The 25,997-nt window shown below is 39.4% G+C and overlaps 1 protein-coding gene across 3 annotated transcripts in view; it reads left to right on the plus strand.

Annotated features, from left to right (window-relative positions):
• Positions 1–22,120, plus strand: part of HIPK3 (homeodomain interacting protein kinase 3) — a 97,486-nt gene extending 75,366 nt beyond the window's left edge. The window contains exons 7-18 of one of the 3 annotated variants that reach the window (XM_037040473.1): positions 1,103–1,262; positions 1,620–1,743; positions 8,965–9,086; positions 9,357–9,478; positions 9,573–9,734; positions 9,892–9,954; positions 10,259–10,549; positions 10,848–10,988; positions 12,470–12,705; positions 12,917–13,047; positions 17,973–18,270; positions 18,467–22,120. In XM_037040473.1, coding sequence (XP_036896368.1) covers positions 1,103–1,262; positions 1,620–1,743; positions 8,965–9,086; positions 9,357–9,478; positions 9,573–9,734; positions 9,892–9,954; positions 10,259–10,549; positions 10,848–10,988; positions 12,470–12,705; positions 12,917–13,047; positions 17,973–18,270; positions 18,467–18,663 — 2,047 coding nt within the window. In that variant the 3' untranslated portion in view covers positions 18,664–22,120. The other 2 variants (XM_037040474.1, XM_037040475.1) reach the window with 2 other exon arrangements.
• The last annotated feature ends 3,877 nt before the right edge of the window (positions 22,121–25,997 follow it).

Below are 25,997 nucleotides of genomic sequence, written 5' to 3' on the forward strand. Positions count from 1 at the left end.
AGTGGTTTTGTTTTTGTATGACACTCTCATTATAGTAACCAGGCATATATATGCTAGAAGGAAATGTTAACAGTTCCTCCTCTTTGAGTCTTGCAAACTCTATTTTCAATGTCCCTTCACACCATTTGCCTTTCTCCCCTTCCTCCTTTCTCCTCTGTGTTTGGAAAGAAAGGAGGGGTTTTTCTTTTGTTTGTTTTTTTAATGGAGTAGTAGAGAAAAATGTATGCTCCAATTGAGAAGGCCTTATCAGAATTGCCTTAGGCCAATCTTGCAAGTTCTTTGAATCCCAGACCTCTTTTTTGTAGGCTGAAGGGAGCAAAACAAATGACTTAAAATGGCTTCTTTTAATATTTTGAAAAGACTGAATGAAGAAGTTATAGGGATCAACAATATCTGTTACTGTGGATTACCCTTTAAAAACTGGTGTTTTTATGAAGTTGAACTGCTATCTCTGTCCCACTCCCCACCACTTAAAACTGTCTAATGGTTTCTATATATAAGCACTTGAAAAAAACATAACTTCATAGTTGGTACAGTTAATTTTGGGATGTGGAGATCTTTAAGAAAAATTATTTAGGGTGGGGGTCATAAACTTTAGTGTGCTAACCAAACAATTCTTACTGTTACTTTGATATCTTAAAAAATACCGCAGATATAAAATACACTTTTACTTGCTTTAAAATTCAGTCTTTTTTAAAAATACTTTTTAATTTTTTTAAAGATTTTATTTATTTATCTTTAGAGGGGAAGGGAAGGAGAGAGGGAGAGAAATATCAATGTATGGTTGCCTCTTGTGCGTCCCGTGCCGGGAACCGGGAACTGGCCTGTGACCCAGACATGTACCCTTGACCGGGAATCGAACCGTGATCGTGTGGTTCACAGGCCCTCGCCCAATCCACTGAGCTATACCAGCCAGGGCTAAGATTCAGTCTTGTAGAATTTCCTGGTAGAAACACTATGGGAAATAAGTGGATTAAGTCCAAGTCATAGAATCTTTTTGTTTTGGAAATCATTTCTACATTAATGTACATTAATTTTAAACTACTCTAAACATTTAAAATAATATTACAGTCAACCTTTCCTCCACTCTTTTTTCTTGCAGTGTAAAGTCCTGTTTTCATATTATGGATATTTGTAAGTCCCACCCAAACTCATGCGACACAAATAATCACAATAAAACTTCAATCTTAAGGCCAGTTTCTTCAAACAGTTCTGCTAATCTGACAGCAAATTTTACTAAAATTGGCACATTAAGAAGTCAGGTAAGAATTTAATAATTTATACCTTTTTAAATTGCTTGTTTTGCTTTTGCAGTATACAGAAGTCTCGTGTCAGGAGTTAGATGTTACAGTGTGGCTGTTCTCTTAAATCTGTGATGTTTCAGGGTGACAACTGGAACATATCTGCCCAAATTCCTTTCGCTTTTCATTCTTTCCATATCCTCTGCTGTCCCTTCTGTGCCACAACTCGACGTGCAGTTGAGTCCAGGAGAATCGGTCTCCGGCCCCATTTTTCTCCCAGCACTGTGGTTTTCGGAAATGCGTTTTAGTTGTTTATGAAGCACACGGACAGCAGTGAGGAGACTGCCCTGTGTAATGCCATGGCGTTGGTCGTTTCAGGTGCTGACCACGTCTGCTCACGCGGTGGTGCACCATGGGATCCCTCTGCAGGCTGGAACTGCGCATTTTGGTTGTGGCGATGCTTTTCAGCAGACACTGATTATCTGTCCCCCAGCTATTCAAGGTATTCTTTAATTTAAATTACACTTTGAGTTTTATTCTTAAACAGATTTAGTTATCTCTCCATTAAATATACTGCATAGTTTTTGCTACATTTGGTGCCACATTTGAATTTAATTTAAGCTGGTCAGTAAGCTTTACAGCGGTAATGTTCATTCCTCGATGGGAGCTCCATTATAAGCATCAGTAACAAAATGGGTCGTACGACAGGCAGGTTGGGCTGCACTGAGTATCACTGCTGCAGATGTTCGGGCACATGCGTATTATCTACCATCACTGGGCATTCAGGTGTCTGAGTTTGCTTGTATCAGTGTTGGTCAGAGGCATTCTGTCCCAAATGTTATAGTCTTGTTCTTTACACACACAAAAGGCTGTTTGTTTGTTTTTTTAAAGCTGATTTTTACTAAATCAGATTATGTCCCTTACTTACATAAAAATAGCAAATTAAATCCTCAAGTGTCAGGGGTGGCAGAATATCTTTGAAGAGGCCATAAATTCTCAGTGGGAATTTCTTAGTGGTTCTTACAGGGTGATAGCAGCAGACACTGCGATTAGAATAACAGAATAAAACCCTACTTCCTAGGTCCCCTCATGGCATTTTGCTCTTGCTAAGATTTAACATCTACTTGTGTCTTAAAGCAACAGGTTAAGTACAAGTGGGGCCCTAACTGACTCTGAAACATGGTGGTAATACTCTATGTTTGGTGGCAGTAAAGAAGTTGGCGCTGAGTCAGGACACCTGGGACGTAGATCTGTTTCTCCTGTTTGCAGTGTTATCCTAGACACATTTATTAACCTGCTTCAACCTTAGTCAAGTAAAGCAGCCTGAACTACTGTTAGTCATTCATAGCCTTTAATGTTTTTTGATGCTAAAGGTTATTTGAATTTTTTATTTGATTTAAGGATTTGAGCAATTAAAAATTTTTTTTAGTTGTCTACCACAGTGTTTAACAAAAGCTCCAAGAGTACATCGCATTGACTGTCTGGTAACAGGAGAAACATGTCAACTCCTTAGCCACTTTTGTTTAACTGGTGTACCTTTTCTTTCATCTTTTTTATATGTTGGGTTTTCACATAAGGTATCATTGAGAGAAAGGTTTGTATCACTAAAAATATAAAAAACAACTTAGATGATTGGTTCTCAAGATGAAATTGTGGTTCAGTGATGGTTTGATGGCACTCTTAAAGATGCTGCTGTGTTTATTTATTGTTTTTTTCACTTGTTTGTTATTAAAAAATTTAAACATAGAAAAGTTTGAAGAATAATATAATGCCTTATACCCTAGATTAACACTTTTCCATGTTTGCTCTGTGTCTGTCTGTCTGTCTATCGAGACATACATACGCCATTTGAGAGCAAGTGGTAGACATTTTAGTTCTAAATACTTGGGCATAAAAGACTGAATTTTTTTTGTGGGTATCATTTAAGTATGTCTTGACAAATGCATTTTCATTTCAATAAATTTTTAATTTGTACTAGCAAGTAGATTCTCAGGTTCTTAAAAAAAATGATTTCTCCCACGTAGCAAAGTTAGTTTGGGGGTCTCCCACCTACAGTGTGGTATATTTCATCAGGTTTTGGGATAGCAGTTTTTTTCAGAGCCTACCTTCTATTTGTAGCAAAAACTTTAAGAGGCTTGTGAGACACCTTTATAAACATGGTTAAGCATCATTCTTTTTTAAAAAAATATTTATATATTTATCTTTAGAGGGGAAGGGAAGGAGAGAGGGAGAGAAATATCAATGTATGGTTGCCTCTGCCGAGGACACACAATGTATCGTGTGTGCCCTGCCGGGAACTGGCCTGCAACCCAGGAATGTGCCCAGGAATGTTTCATTCTTAAAACATGCAATTAAGTTAGACAAAATTTTTATCTTTATGTGGCTTATAATTTATAAAAGATTAGTAACTTTTCTGTGCAAATGTTAGAAAACTATATGAGTGATTCATAATAAGAATAACAGAAAAAAGGAGATATTGTCAGACTCATTAACCCATTAAATGACAAGAACAATACTTTTGAAGACAGAGCGTCATATTTGTTAGCTTGCGTAACAGGTGCAGTTGCAGGAAAAGGACAGTCAGGCTGCATAAATATAATGTTTTGTTGTTTCTTATCTTAGTATAGTGTCTGCTTGGAAACGAAAACTCCCCTCTCTAATTTGTTTTTAGCATCTCTGTAGACAATTCCAATGTTGGTCTTCTTATTCTTTTTATTACAATGTGCCGGTCTATTTCTTTTTTTTATTATTTTTTATTTTTTTTATTTATCTTTAGAGGGGGAGGAGAGGGAGAGAAACATCAATGTATGGTTGCCTTTCGTGCATCCCCTGCTGGGAGTTGGCCTGCAGGGAACCAGTCTGCAACCCAGGCATGTGCCCTGACTGGGAATCGAACCGCGATCCTCTGGTTCGCAGGCCTGTGCTCCCGGTCTATTTCAAACAAACATTTTTAAATGATTATTGGGAAGAGAGTTCCATCCAAGATGGAGGCATACGAAGAAATGCTTTGCTTCCTTCAACAACCAGAAGAAGGATAACAACCAATTAAAAAATGAAGAACAGACAGAACTGCCAGAAAAACATTTGTATGGAAGTCCAACAACTAAGGAGTTAAAGAAACATTCATCCAGATTGGTAGGAGGGGTGGAGACCAGCAGCTGGGCACAGAGCATGAGTGGCAAGGTGAGGCGATGGACCGTGTGGGAGGTCCCACATTCACACACAGAGAAGCTGGGAAGAATAATGGGGGTAGCGAGGCAGACCAGGGAACCCAGGGTTTCAGTGTGGGAAACTAAAGACTCAGAACTCCAGGCTGTAGAAAATCTGTGGAGGTTGTGGTGGCAGGATAAACTCCTAGCCTCACAGGAGAGACCTGTGTTCATTGGAGAGACCCACAGGGTCTTAAAACATACACAAACCCACCCCACCTGTGAATCAGCACCTGAAAGGGCACAGTCTGCCTGTGCGAAGTGAGGAAAGTGATGGAAAGTGGGGTGGAGTGGAGCAAGTGGCATTGTTCCCTCTCTGCCCCCTGCCCCCACAAGGCAGCACCACAACTCAGAAAGGAGGGTTGCCCCGCCCTGGTGAATACCAGAGGCTCGGCCCCTTACTGCTGAACAGGTGTCCAGAGTCAAAGAAATATGGCCCAAATGAAAAAAACAGATCAAAGCTCCAGAAAAAGAACTAAGCAACAAGGAGATAGACCACCTGTCTGATGCAGAGTTCAAAACACCGGTAATCAGGATGCTCACAGAATCGACTGAGCTCAGGCCCAAAATGAAGGAAGAAATAAAGGCTGCACAAAGTGAAATAAAGAAAAATACACAGGGAACCAACAGTGAAGGGAAGGAAACTGGGACTCAAATTTATGATTTGGAACAAAAGGAAGAAATAAGTATCCAATTGGAACAGAATGAAGAAACAAGAATTTAAAAAAATGAGAGGCTTAGGAACTTCTGAGACAACTTTAAGTGTTCCAACATCTGAATCATTGGGGTGCTGGAAGGAGAAGAAGAAGAGCAAGATATTGAAAATTTATTTGAACAAATAATGAAGGAAAATTTTCCAATCTGGTGAAGGAAATAGACTTCCAGGAATCCCAGAGAATCCCAAAGAAATTGGACCCAAGGAGGAGCACACCAAGACACATCATAGTTAAGTTACCCAAGATTAAGGATCAGGAGAGAATCTTAAAAGCAGCAAGAAGAAAGGAGAGAGTTACTTACAAAGGACTTCCCATCAGAGTGTCAGCTGATTTCTCAAAAGAAACCTTGCAGACAAGAAGGGACTGGAAAGAAGTATTCCAAGTCATGAAAGTCAAGGACCTACATCCAAGATTATTCTACCCAGCAAAGTTATCATTTAGAATGGAAGGGCAAATAAAGTGCTTCCCAGATAAGGTCAAGTTAAAGGAGTTCACCATCACTAAGCCCTTATTATATGAAATGTTAAAGGTACTTACCTAAGAAATAGAAGATCAGAAACTATGAACAGTAAAATGACAACATGTTCACAGCTATCAACAATGAATCCTAAAAAAACAAAAATAAAAACTAAGAAAACAACTAGGACAGGAACAGAATCACAGAAACGGAGATCACATGGAGGTTTATCAGTGGGAAGGGGGAGAAGGACAATGGAGGTAAAAGGTACAGAAAATAAGAAGCATAATAGGTAGGCACAAAATAGACAGGGGAGGTTAAGAATAGTATAGGAAATGGAGAAGCCAGAAAACTTATATGTACAACCCATGGACATGAACTGTGCGGAGGGGAATGTTGGAAGGTGGGGGGTTGACAGTGTAGGGAGGAGGGGGATAAAGGCCAGAAAAATATTGGGACAACTGTAATAGCATAATCAATAAAATGTACTTTAAAAATAAAATGATTATTGTGCAACTGTTGAGTAGCATTTATGGCACCATTATAGCACACACACGCACATATTTTTTGGCTGGGTCATAAGATAGTTCTATTTTTATTTTTATTTTTATTTTTAATTTATATTTTAATTGTTGTTCAAATACAGTTTTCTGCCTTTCCCCCCCCATCCCAGCCTAAATGCCCCACTGCCCTCCCCTATAGCTTATATTTTAAAATACGTTTTATGTTGGTTTTCCCTCCCTTTAAATTTTGTACTCTGGAAATACAGTATTTAGGTTCATTATATATTTCATATATTTTAAATACTATATATGTAATATATAAATATAGATAGGTAGATGTTGTTTTCATATATTGTGCCCTTTTCAAGGGTAGAGACCTAGCCAAACATTTATTTAACAAATCTGAGTGTAGGTTGTCTAGATAAAATGAGCATTTAACATTATTTGGAAAACTGAAAAGTGAGTTATTCATGGCTTCTGAGTGAAAATCACTATTTTAAAATCAAATACATTCCAGCAAAAATTTTCCTTTGTTGTACCAGACCAGTCTTTAAGCTTCTTGTGTCCCACTCTCCAGATACTAAAGCAAATCTAATCAGACAAAAAGTTTTAGCTAACATAATATCTACAATAGAAAATTGTGGTCCTAACCATTCATACTTTTGAATTTGATTTTAAAAAACTAAACCTCTTGCCCCAGAGTGCAGCTCAGTTCGTTGGAGCATCATCCTGGAACAGAAGGGTTGCAGGTTCAATTCCCAGTCAGGCTACATAGGATGAGGATTCAAGCCCCAGTAAAGATGCGTATAGGAGGTAACCATTTGATGCTTTTCTCTAGCATTGATTTTTCCCTTCTTCTCTCTAGAAACAATGGAAAAAATGTGGTAAGAATTTAAAAAATCAGACATCTTAAGGAGAGAAGATAATTGGAAAATTCTCGTTTTACAATGATAATTGTGAGGAAAATGTAAGGCAGTGTGGTTTTTGTTGGAATTGGAGACTTTGCTCTGTCTTTCAGTCCTTGTCAAAGTGAATTCTTTTTTCTTTGATGAGATTGTGTACTGCTGCAATGTATCTGCACTGGCTGGGTACACTTACATTCCTTTTCTTGGAGGATTTTCTGATCAAGACATGCGTTTTGGAAAGGGTAAAAAGGTCAGTTTAAAAAATAATGTGTAGGTATTTGTTAAACTTAATTAATATCTAGTTCTTTAGGTGGAGCTCAGAGGGTAGAACACTTGAGTAGTAGAATAAACTCCTGTGAAGAAAATAAACAACAGAATTAACACTTTCTTTAGGAGTTTTTAAAATTTTATTTTTCAGTTACAGCTGACATTTGGCATTATTTTGTAGTAGTTTCAGGTGTATAGCATCACGGTTAGACAGTCGTGTACTTTACGAAGTGATTCAGTATTTGCCTGGTACCACACATAGTTATTCCAGCACTGTTGTCGGTACTGTCCAAGCTGTACTTTATACATCCCCGTGACTGTCCTGTAGCTACCAGTCTGTACTCCTTTCTTCCCTCACCTTCTTCACCCAGGCTCCGACCCCCCACCCCTCTGGCAACCATCAGTGTGTTCTCCGCCTCAGTGAGTCTGTTTCTGTGTGTTCATTTGTTTTGTTCTTTAGATTCCACATGTAAGTGAAATCATGTGGTGTTTGTCTTTCTCTGTCTGACTTATTTCACTTAGCATAATACTCTTCTCCTGAGGATTAATACTTGAAAACATTTGCACAATAAAAATTATAAAGCTGTATTTCAATGGGAAAAGAAAACAGTTGTATTTTTCTCTTATGGCTGATTGGAGATACCTAAGATCACTTTTATCTAAAAAGTATATTAAATAATCTGCCAAACTGCATTGAAAGTAACTGCTGCAACAGACTGGAATTATGAAGTAGTGAGTTTATTTCAATCACTGAGCTTTCTGATCTTGGAGGATGTGTCTGTAAAATCTTGTTAGTCAAAATCTCTAAGTAGGGGTGATACTACTTTACTGTCTCAAAGCTTAACTGTCATAAGACTTTATATTTACAACGTCCCTTTGCAGTGCATGGCATAGAAATATTAACACTGACAGCAATAATGTGGCTGATAAACCTGCTTTCCAGTCTTCGTAGCCAGTAAGCAGAATGGAATGTATTTGGCCTGCAGTTCTGGCAGCCCTCTACTGCAAGTACTAGTAGATTAAACCTCACTTACCAAAGCATCGTTGTATCATTATTTGAGGCAGAAAAGGTGGTTATTTTTTTTGCTTTTCCTTTGGAAGTCAAAATGAGTGTGCCATCCCACATTTTCTTGAATCATGTAAACCTTCATGTCCACTGAAGTGCAGAGTTCTGATAAAGTCTCCTTTTGGTGCCAAGAGTTAAGATCCTATTAAAATTTTGAAGAAGAGAATGCTGTGCATAGCTAAAAATTTATGTGGAAAGATGAACCTGCTGGAGGATTGGAATGTTGAATCAGATTCACCTTTTCCGTGTCCTGTACCTTTGGCAGAAGTATTCAGAAAGAAAAATAAAGCTGTAACAGCAAACTTTGAAAGGAATAGGAAGTTTCAAGAAAAATAACTGATTGACCCAAATTTGTAGTATGCATTTTAAAACAGTAGAAGGAGTACCTTTATAACAATTTTTGGAATAATATACCACAAAGGAAATAAAATGCACCTCATTTTTCTAATAGATTGCTTTGTTAATGTTATAAAAATTTTATGTAAGGGATGTTTTTATAATCCTAATCAGAATTTAGCAATTATTTAAAAGTTTTAAAAGAAAAAAAATTCTTTTTCTGAGTTAATATATGTTTGAGAACTATTCTTTTCTATTTTACAGGTATTCCTGCAACTCATGGTAAACCCACTAGTTACTCAATAAGGGTAGATAATACAGTTCCACTTGTAACTCAGGCCCCAGCTGTGCAGCCACTTCAGATCCGGCCAGGAGTTCTTTCTCAGGTTGGTAATAATTCATTGTTTTTGCATATGTACTGTCCTCCTCCTACTAAAGTAGAACTACTGACCCATTCATAAAATATCAGCCTGTGATGTTGGGAAACAATTAAAATGACCTGGATGGGAATTCAAAGTTTTGTAGATTATTGACTGTAACTTGGACATTATTAGATGATTGTTTAAGGTATTTATGATTTTAAGATCTAGTAATAAAGAATCACTTGTAATTTAATCATTTTTCTTTTTCTTTTTCTTTTTTTTTTTTTGGTGCAGCAGACGTGGTCTGGTAGAACACAGCAAATGCTGGTACCTACCTGGCAACAGGTAACACCCTTGGCTGCTGCTACCTTAACTTCTGAGGGTGTGGCTAGTTCACAAAGACTTGGAGACTGGGGGTGAGTTAAAAACAGAAGTATTTCTCTGTGACTAATTTGCAAAATAGATCTTGGTAAAGAAGGGATTTTTGACTTTTCTAAACTTTCTCCCTAGGAAAATGATTTCACACAGCAATCACTATAGCTCAGTGTTGCCACAGCCTCTTCTAACCAATCAGATAACTTTATCGGCTCCTCAGCCAATTAGTGTGGGCATTGCACATGTTGTCTGGCCTCAGCCTGCCGCTGCAAAGAAGAATAAACTGTGCCAGAACAGGTTGGTGTTGATATTTTAGCTTTGCTCTGCATTTTAAAAATTAAATCTTTAAGATAAATTTTGCATGTACACTAAAGGGTCACTCTGTTGTATTCAAAATGACCTCTTTGATAGCTTTGTTGCAAACACTAAGCCAGCTCCCTTCTCAATTTCTCAGAGGTATTTTGGTAAAACTAATGGAATGGGAGCCAGGAAGAGAGGAAATAAATGCTTTCAGTTGGTAAGACTGTCTTTATTGCCCTTTTGTTTATTATCTACCTATAATTTTAGACAATTTTAGACACACAGATATCACATTTACCAAAAATATTGACCATTCAAATGTAATAGTGTAATCTACATTGATATTTCTAGAGATAATATTTTATATTTCACAGACCTTATGATCTGTATGTTAGTATGTTTACATACATGATCTTGAGCTGAGTGCCAGTTCACATTGTTCATTTTTACAAGATTTCTTAGAAAAAATGTCATGTTCTTATTTTGATTGTTAAAATGACACTTTATTTCTTTGATTGCAGGAGTAATACATTGCAGAATACCAATATCCCACATTCAGCATTTGTTTCTCCAAAGATAGGAAATGGGAAACATGTTGAGGAAGTAAGTTGTATAGAGACACAGGACAATCATAACCCAGGAGAGGCAAGAAGTTGTGAAACATCTGTCAGGCAGAACTCTGATGCATCAGTTTCAGACAAACAGCGGCAAACCATTGTCATCGCTGACTCCCCAAGTCCTGCAGTGAGTGTGATCACGATCAGCAGTGACACTGACGAGGAAGAGACGGCGCAGAGACATTCCCTCAGAGAGTAAGTGCCAAGAGCAGTGCCCTGTGTTTCCACTGCATCCATAACTAATGATGATGGTGCCCCCTGGTGTGGTGACAAACAGCTTTCTGTGACTTAGTCCTCGTCAGTGCCTTGGAGTAAACTTCCTGAATGGTATTTAACATGGTTATTGCAGCGTTTTTCCTCTATTTATAAGTGTTAGATTTTTGCCCATGTAGGCTGCTCTTAACTCATGCATACTCATAATTAAATACATTAATTTTTGGCTCCTGGGGAGTACCTTCTAATGTTTTTGTTCCTCCCCTCCCTCTCTCACTAGATGCAAAGGCAGCCTAGACTGCGAAGCTTGCCAGAGCACGTTGAACATCGACCGGATGTGCTCCTTAAGCAGTCCTGACAGCACTCTGAGCACCAGCTCCTCGGGGCAGTCCAGCCCGTCCCCTTGCAAGAGACCGAACAGGTAAAGGCCGTCCAGTGGTGGCGTGTGAAATGAGTATTATGTCAGCCCAAAAGCCTGTGATTTCTTCTGTAGTTGGGTAGGGTAATAAATGCCTGCCAGTTGACTGCAGCGGCTTCTCTCTTGAACATAATTTTTGAACTAGATCAATTTTTATAACTCAGGTTTTACATAGTAATTTTGTTTATTGTTATAGAACAGATCTAAATGAAAAATTGAGGTTGTAATAAATGATTTTTTAAAGAATCATTTGGTTTTGAAAGGGTAAAAAAACCCACATTCTCAACTTTAGCCCCATAGACTACTATTATAACTTAAATTTTGGATAAGAACATGTACTTCAGCAAAATAAAAAAAAATAACATAATAAATTTTTGCATAATGAAGTGATGACGCATTGTCAGTGGAAAATCTGTTGTGGTTCTTTTCTCTCTTTGGTGGTTGATTAGCGCGGTTTCATCCGTATTTTCTTGCCTACCTTCCCTCTTGTCCAGGCACGTGGATCGCCGCTACAGTAGTGAGCGTCCTCTAACCAGCACGATGAGGTGCTGATACATTAAGTGGTGGGCCGCGAAACTGTCAGTGCGGTGCCTTTGATCTTAGCCTGTAGAATTTTTTAAGGTGCAAACAAAATTTGGATAAATTTTAAGTTTCGATTTTATACATTTGTCCTCTCTTTTTCCTAAGTTAGGAAATAATGGTGTGGGATACCTGTAACCAAAGCTCTGTGGAAGATATAAAGAAATTTTAACATACCTTCTTATAAATTGCTTTTAATGGATTTGGAAGTTGATACTACACACATGCATAAATATTCACATACATATGAAAATATGTGTATGTACACATACATTTAAAATATGTAACTAAAATATACATATAAAAAGAGAGGCTTCAAACTGTTAAGTGTGAAATGAATGAGTAAGACAGACAACAAATGCTGCAGAAATCCTCAGGAGAGATGTTGTCCGGGCCCGAGAGGGTCAGGAAGAGAAGAGAAATAATGGGACCCTGGCTAGGCCTTTCAGGCAAGGGTTTAGTTAGCAAGGACCCAGATTACTTACCACTAGAGCAATGCATCTTAACATCAGAATTCAATCTGAAACATCCATAATGCTTGTACATGTCATTTAAGTTATCCAGAAGAGTGCTGCTTCTGTAGTATCTTGAAGACACTTTCTAAAATTTATAAAGTGGGATATATGAACAACTACTTGTAAGGATCAAATGAGAAAGGGAAGGAAACAAAATTCAGTGCTAGAAGGATGTTCCTAAAAGGGCAGAATTAGGGTCAACAGTCTGAAGAGAGAATTAATGTGAGAGTCTAGAATATTTATGAAGAAATGTTAATTGATCAAGGAAGAAGTAATTAGATATGAAATAACTGAATAAGATTGTCACCAATTTTCTGGAGTCTCGCTGTTATTTAACTTTGGATTTAATGTGAAAAACACATTGTCCATAAAGATACTTTCTTGGTGCAGTATGTCCGATGAAGAGCAGGAAAGCGGCTGTGACACTGTGGATGGCTCTCCAACATCAGACTCTTCGGGACATGACAGTCCATTCGCAGAGAGCAGTTTTGTAGAGGACACTCCTCAGAACACAGAACTGGGAACCCCTGCCAACACAGAGACCAAACCAGCCGTCTGTACTGTTGTGGTGCCACCGATGGGACTAGAAAACGGGCTAATTGCCGATGAGCATATGGCAAACTCAGGTAAACGGAGTCCTCCCTGTTCCCTTGGGAGTCCCTTAAAAGGTTTTAATTCAGGAACACAGAGAACAGCATTGCCAAGACTCATCTCAGAGTTTTCAGTTTGAGCATTTACTTTTCAGGTTCTCCAATCACTATTGTGTGAAATATCTGAAGACTTTGTATCTATACGAGAAAGAAAAAGCATTAACTTGAACATTCTGTTCGTTGCCAGATTCTATATGCCAGCCATTAATAAAAGGACGATCTGCTCCCGGAAGATCTAACCAGCCTTCTGCAGTGGGTGGTCGTCAGCAGAAACTGACATCAGCATTCCAGCCGCAGCATTTGAATTTCAGTCCTCAGGTACGTTTTGGAATTTATAAGAAAGAGTCTTTGGGATTCAAGTTCAGCAGTATTTCACTTGAGGGAAAAAAGATTGTGAAACTGTATGCAATTTTAATAAATTTTACCCTTTTCGTTATCCCGAGTGACTAAAGAGTAATAATCCTGATAATAGGATAATTAAGTATATTATCCACAAAACTTGATTTTTTCAGAAAAGTTAAGCTCTTAGATTTTCTTTAATGCATTTTATTTTGTCTTCTTAGTCCCTTTGAATCAGAATGCACATTAATGGACTGATGGTACATTTTTTTAGTTTAAATCACTTTTTAATTTTTTAATTAAAATTGACATACAATATTGTATTGGTTTTAGGTGTACACCCCAGTGATTAGATATTATATAACATACTAAGTGATCATCCTGATAAATCTAGTACCCATTTGACACCATGCATAGTTATTAGCCTATTATTAACTATATTCTCTATACTGTATATTCACGACTATTCTGTAATGATCAGTATGTACTTCTTAATCCCTGCACCTTTTTCACCCACCCCCATCCTCCCTCTCATTGGCAACCATCAAAATGGTCTCTGTATCTATGAGCCTGTTTCTGTTCATTTATCATTTTTTTAGATTCATTTGTTGATAGATACGTATTTATGGCCATTGTGTTCATAGTTTTATCCACCTTCTTCTTCCTCTTCTTCCTCCTTTTCCTCCTCCTCCTCTTTCTCTTCCTCTTCTTTTTTCTTCTGCTGCCTCCTCCTCCTCCTCTACACATCTTCTTTCTCCTTTAACATTTCGTATAATACTGCTTTGGTGGTGATGAATTCCATTAATTTTTTTCATGCCTGGGAAGCTCTTTATCTGTCTTTCTATTCAAAATGAGAGCTTTGCTGGGTAGACTACTCTTGGTTAAATCCTTGCTTTTTATCACTTACCACTCTCTTCTGGCCTGCAGAGTTTCTGTTGAGAAATCAGCTGACAGTCTCGTGGGAGCTCCCTTGTTGGTAACTACTTTTCTCTTGCTGCTTTGAAGATTCTTTGTCTCTAACCTGTTGCATTTTAATTATGATTTGTCTTGGTGTGGGCCTCATTAGGCTTATCTTGTTTGGAACTCTCTGAGATGCCTGGGCCTGTATGTTTATTTCCTTCACGAAGTTAGGGAAGTTTTCTGTCATCATGATTTTCAAATAAGTTTTCAAATTCTTGCTCTCTCTCCTCTCCTTCCAGCACCCCCATGATGTGAGTGTTGGTATGTTTGAAGTTGTGGCAGAGGCTCCTTACATTATCTTCACTTTTTTTGGATTCATTTTTCTCTTTGCTGTTCAGATTGGGTGTTTTTTTGCCTTTTTTTTTAATATAGTTTATTGATTATACCATTACAGTTGTTCTATTCCCCCCCTTCAATTCCCTCCACCCACACCCTCCCTCCCCCACCATTCTCCCCGCCTTAGTTTATAACCACGCGTCTCAAGTTCTTTGGATTCTATATTTCCCCCACTGTTCTCGCCCTCCCCCCTATCTATTTTCTACCCACCATCTATGCTATTTTCTGTGCCTTCTCCCCTCTTCTCCCCCTCCCACCCCCCTATTTCTAACCCTCCATGTGTCCTTCATTTCTATGGTTCCACTCCTGATCTAGCTGTCTTCTTGGTTTGCTTTTGTTTTAGGTGTGGTTGTTAATAACTGTGTGTTTGCTGTCCTTTCACTGTTCATCTTTTTCATCTTCTTTTTCTTATATAAGTCCCTTTAGCATTTCATATAATAAGGGCTTGGTGATGATGAACTCCTTGAACTTGACCTTATCTGAGAAGCACTTTATCTGTCCTTCCATTCTAAATGAAAGTTTTGCTGGATAAAGCAATCTTGGCTGTAGGTCTTTGGATTTCATGACTTGGAATACTTCTTTCCAGCCCCTTCTTGCCTGTAAGGTCTCTTTTGAGAAATCCGCTGACAGTCTGATGGGTACTCCTTTGTAGGTGACTGTCCCCTTATCCCTTGATGCTTCTAGGATTCTCTCCTTCATTTTGGTCTTGGCTAATGTAATTATGATGTGCCTTGGTGTGTTCCTTCTTGGGTCCAACTTCTTTGGCACTCTCTGAGCTTCCTGGATTTCCTGGAAGTCTATTTCCTTTGCCAGACTGGGGAAGTTCTCCTTTATTATTTGTTCAAATACGTTTTCCACTCGTGGCTGTTTCTTTCCCCCTTCTGGTACCCCTATAATTCGGATGTTGGAACGTTTAAAGATGTCCTGGAGGTTCCTAAGCCTCTCCTCATTTTTTTGAATTCTCATTTCTTCATTCCTTTCTGGTGGGATGTTTTGTTCTTCCTTCTGGTCCATTCCATTGATTTGAGTCCCAGTTTCCTTTCCATCACTATTGGTTTCCTGTGCATCTCCCTTCATTTCAATTAGTTTAGCCTTCATATGTTCCTCTAATTTGTGACTATGTTCCTCTAATTTGTGACTTTGTTCCTCTAATTTGTGACTTTGTTCCTCTAATTTGTGACTATAATCTACCAGTTCTGTGAGCATCCTGATAAATAGTGTCCTGAATTGTGCTTCTGAGAGGCTGGCAATTTCTCGGTCGCTTAGAGTTATTGGCTCTGGGACTTTGAGTTTTTCTTGTGCCATCTTTCTGGTTGTTCGTGCCTGTTCCATAGCAGGATCAGAGCCCTAAAGTGTTCACTAGAACAGGGCAACTCAGTCGCTGGGTTGTGACGTTGTAGGTGGGGGCGGGGTCAAAGAGGGACAATGGCTCTCACTGGTCTTGCAGGGCAACTAAGTCGCTGAGTTGTGACGCTGTATGTGGGGGCGGGGTCAAAGAGGGACTATGGCGTCCTGTCCGCCGCCTGCCGCCACGGCCCTCACCGGTGCCGCAGTTGCTGCCGTCACCGGGCCCACGCGTTTCGTCCCACTGCTCGCGAGTGTGCCACCGCCGTCAGCCCTCGCCCCCTGGGGCCTGCGTGGTCTGTCTCACTGTGCGCAAATATGCGCCCGCAGTCTGCCCCGCACCCCAACTGGTTCCCGTCTGCCTGCGCGCCTAGGTCGGGGGCCCTGTCCTGCCCGACCCTGCTCGCTGCTGGCTCCGCCCCTCTTACCGTCCCCGTTGAACGGTTAGATGTAGTTGAACTTCCGTATAATTCAATTTTCTGTCCTTTGGTTGTGTCTTTGTTTCTCCAAACCTTTGTTGTATTCAAACTTGGTTGTGGGAGAAGGCACAGTGTTTCTACCTATGCCTCCATCTTGGCGGAAGTCCCCTGCTTCTTTATATTCCAAATCTCTGATTTGCTTCTCAGCTGCATCTACTCTACTGTTGATTCCTTATAAATTATTCTTCATTTAAGTTAGTGTATCCTTCATTTCTAACTTTTTAATGGTTTCAATGTCCTTTTTATAGCTTTTATGTCCTTCTTTATGTGTAGAAATTCTCCCTGAGTTCATTGAGCATCCTGATAACCAGTGTTTTGAATTCTTCATCTAGTAGATTGCTTGTTTCCACCTTGTTTAGTTCTTTTTCTGTTTCCGTTTTGTTATGTTCGTTCATTTAGGATGTAGTTCTTTGTCTCCTCGTTTTGACAGCCTCTCTGTGTTTTTCTCTATGTATTAGGTAGAGCTGCTACATCTCCCAGACTTGGCAGAGTGGCCTAATGTAGTAGGTCTAGTGGCACAGCCTCCCTGATCATCCAAGCTGGACACTCTAGGTGTGCCCCCTGTCCCCCTTGTGGGCTGTGTACACTATCCTGTTGTACTTGAGCCTTGATGGCTGTTGGCACATCGGTGGGAGGAACTTACCCCCAAGCCAGTCAGCTGCAAGGACTAGCCACGACCACCAACCACCAAGGAGGATCAGCTATGCAGGGGTCTGCCCCACAGAGTAGGACTCATGTCAGCAGGGCTCTGGTGCCCGCCGGGTTCCGCCCCTTGAGTGTATAGTGTGTAGGGGTGGTTGGTTAGTGCTTCGAAGTGGTCTGAATCTGTCCACTGGGTGTACTGGCTCTGCAGCCTCCTGGGAAGTACAGGCCAAGGTCATTCACTGCCTGTGTCCTGCCCAGGGCCTCGTGGCTTGAGCTACAAAGCAGTCTGCAGAGGGCTGCTACCTGAGCCAGGTTTGGAGGTACCCAGGAGAGGCCAGGCTGCGAACCTTGGTCAGCCACTGCTGGTGCCGGGCCTGGGGCTACTCAGTGAGAGATATGGGCACACTAAGGCCAGGTGCTGCTTATTTTGAGAGATTTTAGGAAAATCTGAAGCATGAGCCAAGATGGGCTATTCGTATGGAAAAACCAGTGTAAACAGCATAGGTGGGTCTGCCAGTTGGGTGGGCTGGTGTCTCAGAGAATCACCAGGCGGGGACAGCAGGATGAGCCAGGTTAATGGAGACTCAGATATGGCACCCAGATGGCTGCATTTGCATGTGTTAGTCATGTTGCTAGTGAGAGGTGCTACATTGAGTACTTTCCATGTATTCAGCACTGTGCTTAGCAGTTGAGTTTCCACTTGGGGAAAGAGCAGATCCTTTATCCAAATCCTGGTTTTGCCAAATACTATGTATATTACCTTGGCCAGTTCTCTTTGGCAAATCTAGACCACAATTAATAGGAATAATAGCGGTATCATGTGTTCTTTGGGAAGTAAATAATGTCGTATATGTAAATGTTAGGCCTACATATGATTAGTGCTTCACATGTGGTAGCTGTTAGTAGTGGTGGGAGGGTCATGATATGAGCACTGGTAGAGGCACTGTTTATATCATAATAATATGTAGTGATGAATATTAAAATGTTACTAATATATAAAATTATTTTCTCTTTTTTCATACTTAGTAAATCTAAGAGTTGAGGTTTTTTATGGGTTATCAGTCACAACTTACTGTAATTTCTTTCTTTTAAACGTTTAAATGTGTATTTAGTGTTTTTTGTTTTATTTGTTTTGGATAGGTGCAGCACTTTGGATCTGGGCATCAGGAGTGGAATGGAAACTTTGGACATCGAAGACAGCATGCTTACATCTCTGCTAGTGTTACCAGTAATCCATTCACTCTTTCTCATGGAAGTCCCAACCACACAGCCGTGCACGCGCACCTGGCTGGAAGCGCGCACCTGGCTGGAAGCACGCACCTCGGAGGACAGCCTACTCTACTCCCTTACCCATCATCAGCTGCCCTCAGTAGTGCTGCGCCTGTGGCCCACCTCTTAGCCTCTCCATGTACCTCAAGACCTATGTTACAGCATCCAACTTATAATATNATTCACTCTTTCTCATGGAAGTCCCAACCACACAGCCGTGCACGCGCACCTGGCTGGAAGCACGCACCTCGGAGGACAGCCTACTCTACTCCCTTACCCATCATCAGCTGCCCTCAGTAGTGCTGCGCCTGTGGCCCACCTCTTAGCCTCTCCATGTACCTCAAGACCTATGTTACAGCATCCAACTTATAATATCTCCCATCCCAGTGGCATAGTTCACCAGGTCCCAGTGGGCATAAATCCCCGTCTGTTACCATCCCCAACCATCCATCAGACTCAGTACAAACCAATCTTCCCACCACATTCTTACATTGCAGCATCACCTGCGTATACTGGGTTTCCACTGAGTCCGACAAAACTCAGCCAGTATCCATATATGTGAAAACTCAGAAGGAGCGTATTGAGGAAGCTCACTGATAGAAACATTTGATTAAAAATAAAAACATGGTATTTAATAAATATTAGCCATGGCACAAGAAAATTATTTTTGAATCATGTAGACTTGGGTGCAATTTAAACAACTTCGAGCTTTAAAAAAACTCACTTTTAATGTGTTTTGCACATTTGGTATAACTTGTCTTTGGTCATGTTATCTTCTTATGTAGTTACTCTAGACAGGTGACTTATGGGAGCAGAAGTTCAGTTTTGCTCCTGCTATTTTTTATAAAATTGCCTTCTAACTAGTGCAAGACACGCCCGTATTTGGGAAGCCATTCTGTGTACAGACTTAGAGCAACAGATGCACATGCGTCAGAACTTCAGCGAACAAGTGAACTGTGTCATCGTGTCTTAGTGTGTAAATGTTGGGTCACTTACCTGAGAAATTGAACTATTGTTCTTTACATTTGCATGTGTCTTTGCATGGGCAGAATATTGCCTAGACTTTGCTCTTAAATGTTGTTCTAATACTCTCAGCTGCATTGTAAACCGTTCCCACACATAGTGCCTTAAATATTTGAGGTTGTTAATGTTATTACCTATCTATAAATGTTGAGGACTGCAGCACTTAAAAACCAGATCTGCTCTTTAGTTTTCTTTTGGTAGAGTGACGTTCATTTTCGGTTGTGTGTGGTCTGATTTCAGGTTGTCGCTGTTTTTTCCTGACTAAGAGGGCAGCATGTTTGCTATGGCTGAATTGAATTCTGCTGTCTGGTTTTTCAGAATGATCTAGCTTCAAGAAAAGCAAGCAGTTAGTAGTGCTTAAGAAAAATTGATTCAGTATCTAATGGATAGTTGATATCTGTCACAACACAGCATTTTATATACTGTTAAGTAAAACTGCAATACAATCTACGTTTATTTTGGGAGTGTTTGCTGTATAATTGGATTTAATAAAATATTTAGAGGCGCGTTAGGCATGACTTTGAGTAGATAATGAAAGAAAATGCAAATTGCTCATTGATTCATGATGTGGTTTCACCTGAGCTTGGGCCAACCATGCAGTATTTAATAAGTAGTAGCAGAATATTTACTATTGAAGCTTGAAAAGATGTGAGTTCTTTGTGTGCAATTTTTCATTTATGCATGTGAGAAGGTTTTTTTAAAAGTATTTTTACATTGTAGTACTTGTTTTGCTTGTTGGTGGTGTTTGCTTATTTAATACATTCCGTCAGGGACAGAAATTACATGCTTTTCTTCCTAGGAAGTGTGTCTTGGGTTTTTCCTTTCTTATTCTTTGTTTCTTTCTTTCTTTTTTTTGGTGATGGTGGTGATGTTTAAATGAAGTTGCTTTTACAGCACCAAAGACTTAATCATCCATTTCCTATATAAAAGGTAGCTACTTTTTGCATAGACCTCAAGTATATTGTAGTGTAGAGGTGGAATTTAAGGAAAGGTATTAAACAGGCTGTGTTTTAGCTTATGGGCAAGTAATAGGTTGTCTCATTTATCTTGAATGTATCATAGATAAGCTGCTATATAACGATTGCCACTTCAGATAGCTGTGAAATTAGGTGATTAACTAGTTGTTATTTAGCCTTCTAATTTCTGTATAAGTCTAATTACATGAAATAGAAGTTGGGGTTTTGATTTTTTACTTTGCTTTTCTGTTTGGAGTGTCATTGTAACTACTGTATTGTAAATGATGGAAAATAATAGCATATGTTATTTTGGGGTGTGTTAATTGCATCAGTATTTTATCTCTATTAATGTTTGTGCTCATCACTGCATATAAAAACTTGGATGTATCAATGTAACTTAATTTTTTATTTTCATACTGGCATTGTAGACACTTGAGAAAGCTGTATCTTGCAGGCTTGACTTAACTTTTTTTCCTTAGAAATCTGGAATATAATCTTACAGCATTTACTGGAATAAACAGTACAAAGCATTTGAGTGTAACACTCTCCAAATGTTTTGGATTGATAGCATTTCTCTGATAAACAGATTGCATACCACTAGCACAGCTCCAGTACATTGTTGACAATAAGCTAATAACGGACAGACTTTTCTTTACTCCATTGACACAAGCAGTGTTTTATTTAACAATTGTCACTGAAATAAATGTGCCTGAAATTGCTTTTAAAAATTACAGTATTAGGTCATAAAATAAAAACCAGCAGTACATTTTTAGTCACACTGAAAATGAAGGACTTAATTTTCCCCACAAGTTTCAGTGTTTTTAGTAATCAATTCTATGCATTTTATATAAATAGAAATATATATTACACACAAAAAAGGAGTAGTCTAAGATTAATTTAAAAGACTATTTACAGATGGCAAATGTATGGAGTCACTATTTTAAGTAAATGCTGTCCTCCGCGGCCTCCTGTCTTTATTTATGTGGTCCAGCAGATTACTCATATCTGCTTGCTTCTCAGAAAAGAATCAGTGCAGGCAGCACATGTCTCAGAGACGAGTGCAAAGGACTGACTGGCGTTCGTACCGCAGAAGGTACAGAAGTGGTGCAGTTTGCTTTTTGTTCAGGACCATGCTCACCCCCCTGAAGTGTCCTGTTCTCTGTATTTCAGTTCCAAGACTGGGATGGTCTTGTCAAATGGACAGTAGACGGTAACCTTCAGTGTTTTCATAATATAACAGTAACATTCGATGAAGGCCTACCCCCGTGAAGTACATTGCTCTTAACTGATTCTAATCATGGGTTTTTTTACGTGTTTAAAAAATAAAAAACATTGAAATCCTGTTAAAGCCTAAAGCATATTGACAAAAGAAATCTGGATCTATAGCTTCTTTAAAGCCATTTTAATCAGTTTTCTTTGGTTTTAATGCTTTCTTAAATAAAACACTGCATGAATTTCAAGTTGCATATTTGCATACTATTTTAATCTACAAATTATTTTTTATCAAATATCCTGATACTTAGTTTTCTTTTTTCTTCAGGGTATTTAAGTATGTTACTGTTGTAGCAAAGCTTTTCATTTTTAAAATCTCTACTACTAATTTTGAACTTCATTTGTGTTAAGTAAAAGTTAAATCACACACTGCAAGCGTAGGGAGGTTTGTTTTAACCAAACCCAGGGACAGATTTGATTACTAAGTTTGAACTGTTAACTGTTTGATGATTTTAGACTCATGGCTTTCTTTCTTTGGTTAGTTTGTTTTTGCTTTTACTTCTATGCTACACTAGTTTGCCATGTAGCAATTGCACTGTGCAATATTACAATAAGGACTGGGAAAATTTTTATGGATGTCATGTCTATTACAGTTTGCGATAGTATTTCTCTCTAGTTCTCAGTGATTTAAATGTGACCAAGCCTTCTGTACTTTGTCACAAAAAGCGGGTTTTCCAGGTGACTATTTTGGTGAGTGTCAAAATAAGAATTTATGGTGTATTAACTGTCGATTCACTTTGAATTAAAATATATATATTGCAGCAAACAGCCTGTTGACTTTTTTTCCACCCCAGTCCTGCAGACAGCGTAGAGAAGGACAAGACTGGTGGCGTTTGGTACCTAACTGATGTCATCTCATTTAATGCTCAGACCACTTGTGCGAGATCGGCGCTATTGTCTTCATCATGGACGTGAGGAAACAGGCTCGAAATATCTAGGCAAATTGGCCGAAGTCACACTGCTAGTGAGTGGTGAATCTGGGGATTGAACCCGACCATTTAACTGTAACTAATCGACTTTTCACCAGTTTTTTTTTCTTTCACTTACAGTTTACTTTCAATATTATTTTGTGTTGGTTTCAGGTGTACAGCTGAGTGGTTAGACAACCATATACTAGGCACAGTGTTCCCCTCAATAGTTTTAGTACCCACCTGGCACCTTAGTTACATAGATATTGCCATAGTATTGACTGTATTCCCTGCGCTGTGCTTTACATCCCGTGACTGTCCTGTAACTACCAGTTCATACTTCATCCCTTCACATCTTCCTCCCAGTCCATTACCCCTTACCCCACCCCCACCCCGGTTCCACCAATTCTTATGAATCGAAGTCCCCGCTGAGCTAAAGCCAACCTGTCCACCAATTCTTTTTAAACTGAAATTTGGCTATTGCAACCACTGGCTAAAACATGGCCCATTTCATTTGAAAACTATTTTCATAACTTTTGGGGGTAAATATTTCTGTTCAGTAGGCAAGGAGAAGAAGCGGAGTTCACATGAGAATGTGAACTTAGTATTCTAGAGAATACTAAGAGGCATTCAGCCATTCAAATGGATTTAAGAATATAGTATTTCTCCTAAAGAGATGAACAAAACCTTTGAACCACACATAACTTGGAGCCATTATCTAGTACGGTGCCTGGAACATGGTAGCTTTGCCACAAGTCATTCAGTGATGTTTGTAATGCATCTGCTGTGCTCCACACACTCTGCGCTGGGTTCGTATCCGCGGACAGCACAGAAGTCTCTTTTCACTTGATGGATCTTTCCTTTCAGTAGAAGGGAAAATAAGTTCAGTTAGGGTAAGTGGAGTGAGGAAAACAGAGGATATTGATTGATTGGAGAGGGCGTGTCAGAGAACACGTCCAGGAGAAGTGACGATGAGGATGCTAGTCAGCCATGCAGAGGAGCAGTGTCGCTGGCAGAGGGACCGGCAAGTGCAAAGGCCCTAAGTCAGGGAGGAGCTTGTGCGTAATGTGATGGGCAAAACAGGCCAGTGACCTGTGAGGCCAGAGAAGTGTGTGCGTGGGGAGCAGGAGCTAGAAGATAGAACTAGGGCGTGGGCATGCAGGCCTTGTGCCAGAGGAGTCTATATTTAACTCCCTGTATTGCAGAAGCCATGGGACAAACAGTTGGCAAACAGTTGGCCCTAGCTGTCACGGAAAAGGACTGCAGGGCTGGAGTGGGAGCCGGAGGACCAGATAGAGGAGGTGACAGCTTGCCAGCCAGTTCTTTGTCCAGATGTTTGTATTGTGAGTGTTTTCGCCCAGTTTGTGCCTTGTCCTTTTATTTTCTTCATAGGGTGTTTGGAAGAGCAAAAGTTTGAATTTTGATAAAGTCCAGNTGCGGAAGCCATGGGACAAACAATTGGCAAACAGTTGGCCCTAGCTGTCACGGAAAAGGACTGCAGGGCTGGAGTGGGAGCCGGAGGACCAGATAGAGGAGGTGACAGCTTGCCAGCCAGTTCTTTGTCCAGATGTTTGTATTGTGAGTGTTTTCGCCCAGTTTGTGCCTTGTCCTTTTATTTTCTTCATAGGGTGTTTGGAAGAGCAAAAGTTTGAATTTTGATAAAGTCCAGTTTATCAGTGTTTTCTTTTATGATTTGTACTTCTGTGCCTTAGGAAATTTTTGCTTGTCCCAAAGTTGCAGACTTTCTTCTTTGTTGTCTGTTAAGAGGCATATGCTTTTAGCTTTATTAGGTCTCTGGCTCATTACATATTAATGTTAGTATCAACTTTTATTTTAATGGAATTATTTTATCTTATTGAGAACCTATACTTTTTCCTAATTAGAAGTGTGGTTATATTAAATAGAAAAATAAGATGTTCATGTTCCACATTTTTCAAGTGCAAATAATACATGGCTACAATATACTTGGGAAATGCAGGAAAATATTTTAAGGTACTCATAGAAATGTAAATTCAGATCATTAAAATAATGTAAGCTGTTTTAGATACTGATATTTTCTACTTTAGATTATAATATGAGCATGGCACATGTTTTACAAGCTTCAGAAACATTTCAAATGCCAAAGTGTAAAATTTAGAGGTGATAAACTGTCCTAATCATTGTGTTTTCTTTAGTGACTACAGAGGATCCCAATAACTCACATTTTTTATTATTACATTGAATTATACTTCACATCAACTTTTTATTTTAAAAACTACAGGAAAAAATAGTACAATGACCACATACATAATCTTTTCCTAGATTCACCAGTTAACATTTACCACATTATCTTCATTTCTCTATAGTTACATATGTAATTTTTAATTGAAACATTTGTGGGTGACTGTGGCACTTGGCCCCCAAATACTTACGCATGCATCTGTAAGAATGATATTCTTCAACTAAGCATGAAACTTTACAATACTTAGCAAAATTCTGTGACATCTACTTTCCAGTCCATGTTCAAATCTTCCCAACTGTTTCAGGAATGTCTTTTATAACCATTTCCCCACCACTCCAGGGGCCAATTGAGAGTCACCCAGTGCATTTGGTTCCCTGTCTCTGACTACTTTTAATTTAGAACAGTCCTTTTTTAAAAAAATGACATTTTTGAAGCGTTCAGGCTAGAATATCTACATTCCAAATTTGTCCAGTTGTCTGTTCGTGTTAATCTAACTAGATCTTCTCTCAACTTATTTGGTAAACTATCTCTGTATTCATCTCTGTGGATTCGGTAAAGTACAAGCTGGGTCTAATGGCTTGATTAGAGTCACTGTTCATCTGCAAGAATCATAGGAGGAGTTGGGTCCTTGTTGCCTCATGTCAAGAAGCATGTGATAGGCAGGTTGTCTCGTGTCAGCAGCGACACTCGGGTATAGAGAGGTTATCAGCAAACCTCTGTTCCCGTCTGTTGGGTAGTCCTCAGGCGGTACCTGTAACAGTTTACTCGGTGGTTAGTGTCTTTTGATTGTTGTCGGAATCAATTGTTGCATTGGAGGATGCAGAATGGTGATTTTCAGTTCTATCATTCTTTCTACATTTATTACCTGACATCATCATAAAAAAGAATGAAGAAAGGCTTTCTGGCTTCTCCCTGTGCTCACACATTCTCTCTCTCTCACACATGCACCATCATTATCATACTCATTGTCATTGTCATCATCATTATGCATTCATGGATTTTGCTTTATTTGGTATTTAAAATGACTATCTTCATGACTCCTGAATCCTTTTGATGCCACGTCATCACTCTGACTGTTTCCTTGTTTTCTGGCCCACCTTGTATTTTTCCTTTTTTGGATTTGGAATAGGCTATTTCTCCAAAGAGCCCTGGTTTCAAAGGATCCAGTTGAGCAACGTGTATGTCCAGCACAAAGGTGATTCCTTTCTCTGGTGCTGTCCATTTACAGTGTCACGGGTGTTGCTGACCAGGACCAGTCTCTACCCTGAGTTCAGCTTTACTCCCATATACTCCCATGACCCCCAGCAATTCACGCTCATATCCGACCCCCATTTTCTGCAGAGATGTCACTTGCCGAGCGACTACTGCCCACCTCCTTTAACTATTGTGTGACTATTACTGACCTGGGCGCTCTCCTACCTTTGCACCTTGATTACAGGTGAACGGGGGAAGGGTGAGGGACTATTTTAGAGCTCATGCATGGAAGAAGAATTAGCCTAGTAAATGCTGTTTTTAC

This window comes from Sturnira hondurensis, unplaced genomic scaffold (assembly GCF_014824575.4).
Source record: "Sturnira hondurensis isolate 20B ecotype Veracruz unplaced genomic scaffold, ASM1482457v3 Scaffold0002638, whole genome shotgun sequence".
NCBI lineage: Eukaryota > Metazoa > Chordata > Mammalia > Chiroptera > Phyllostomidae > Sturnira > Sturnira hondurensis.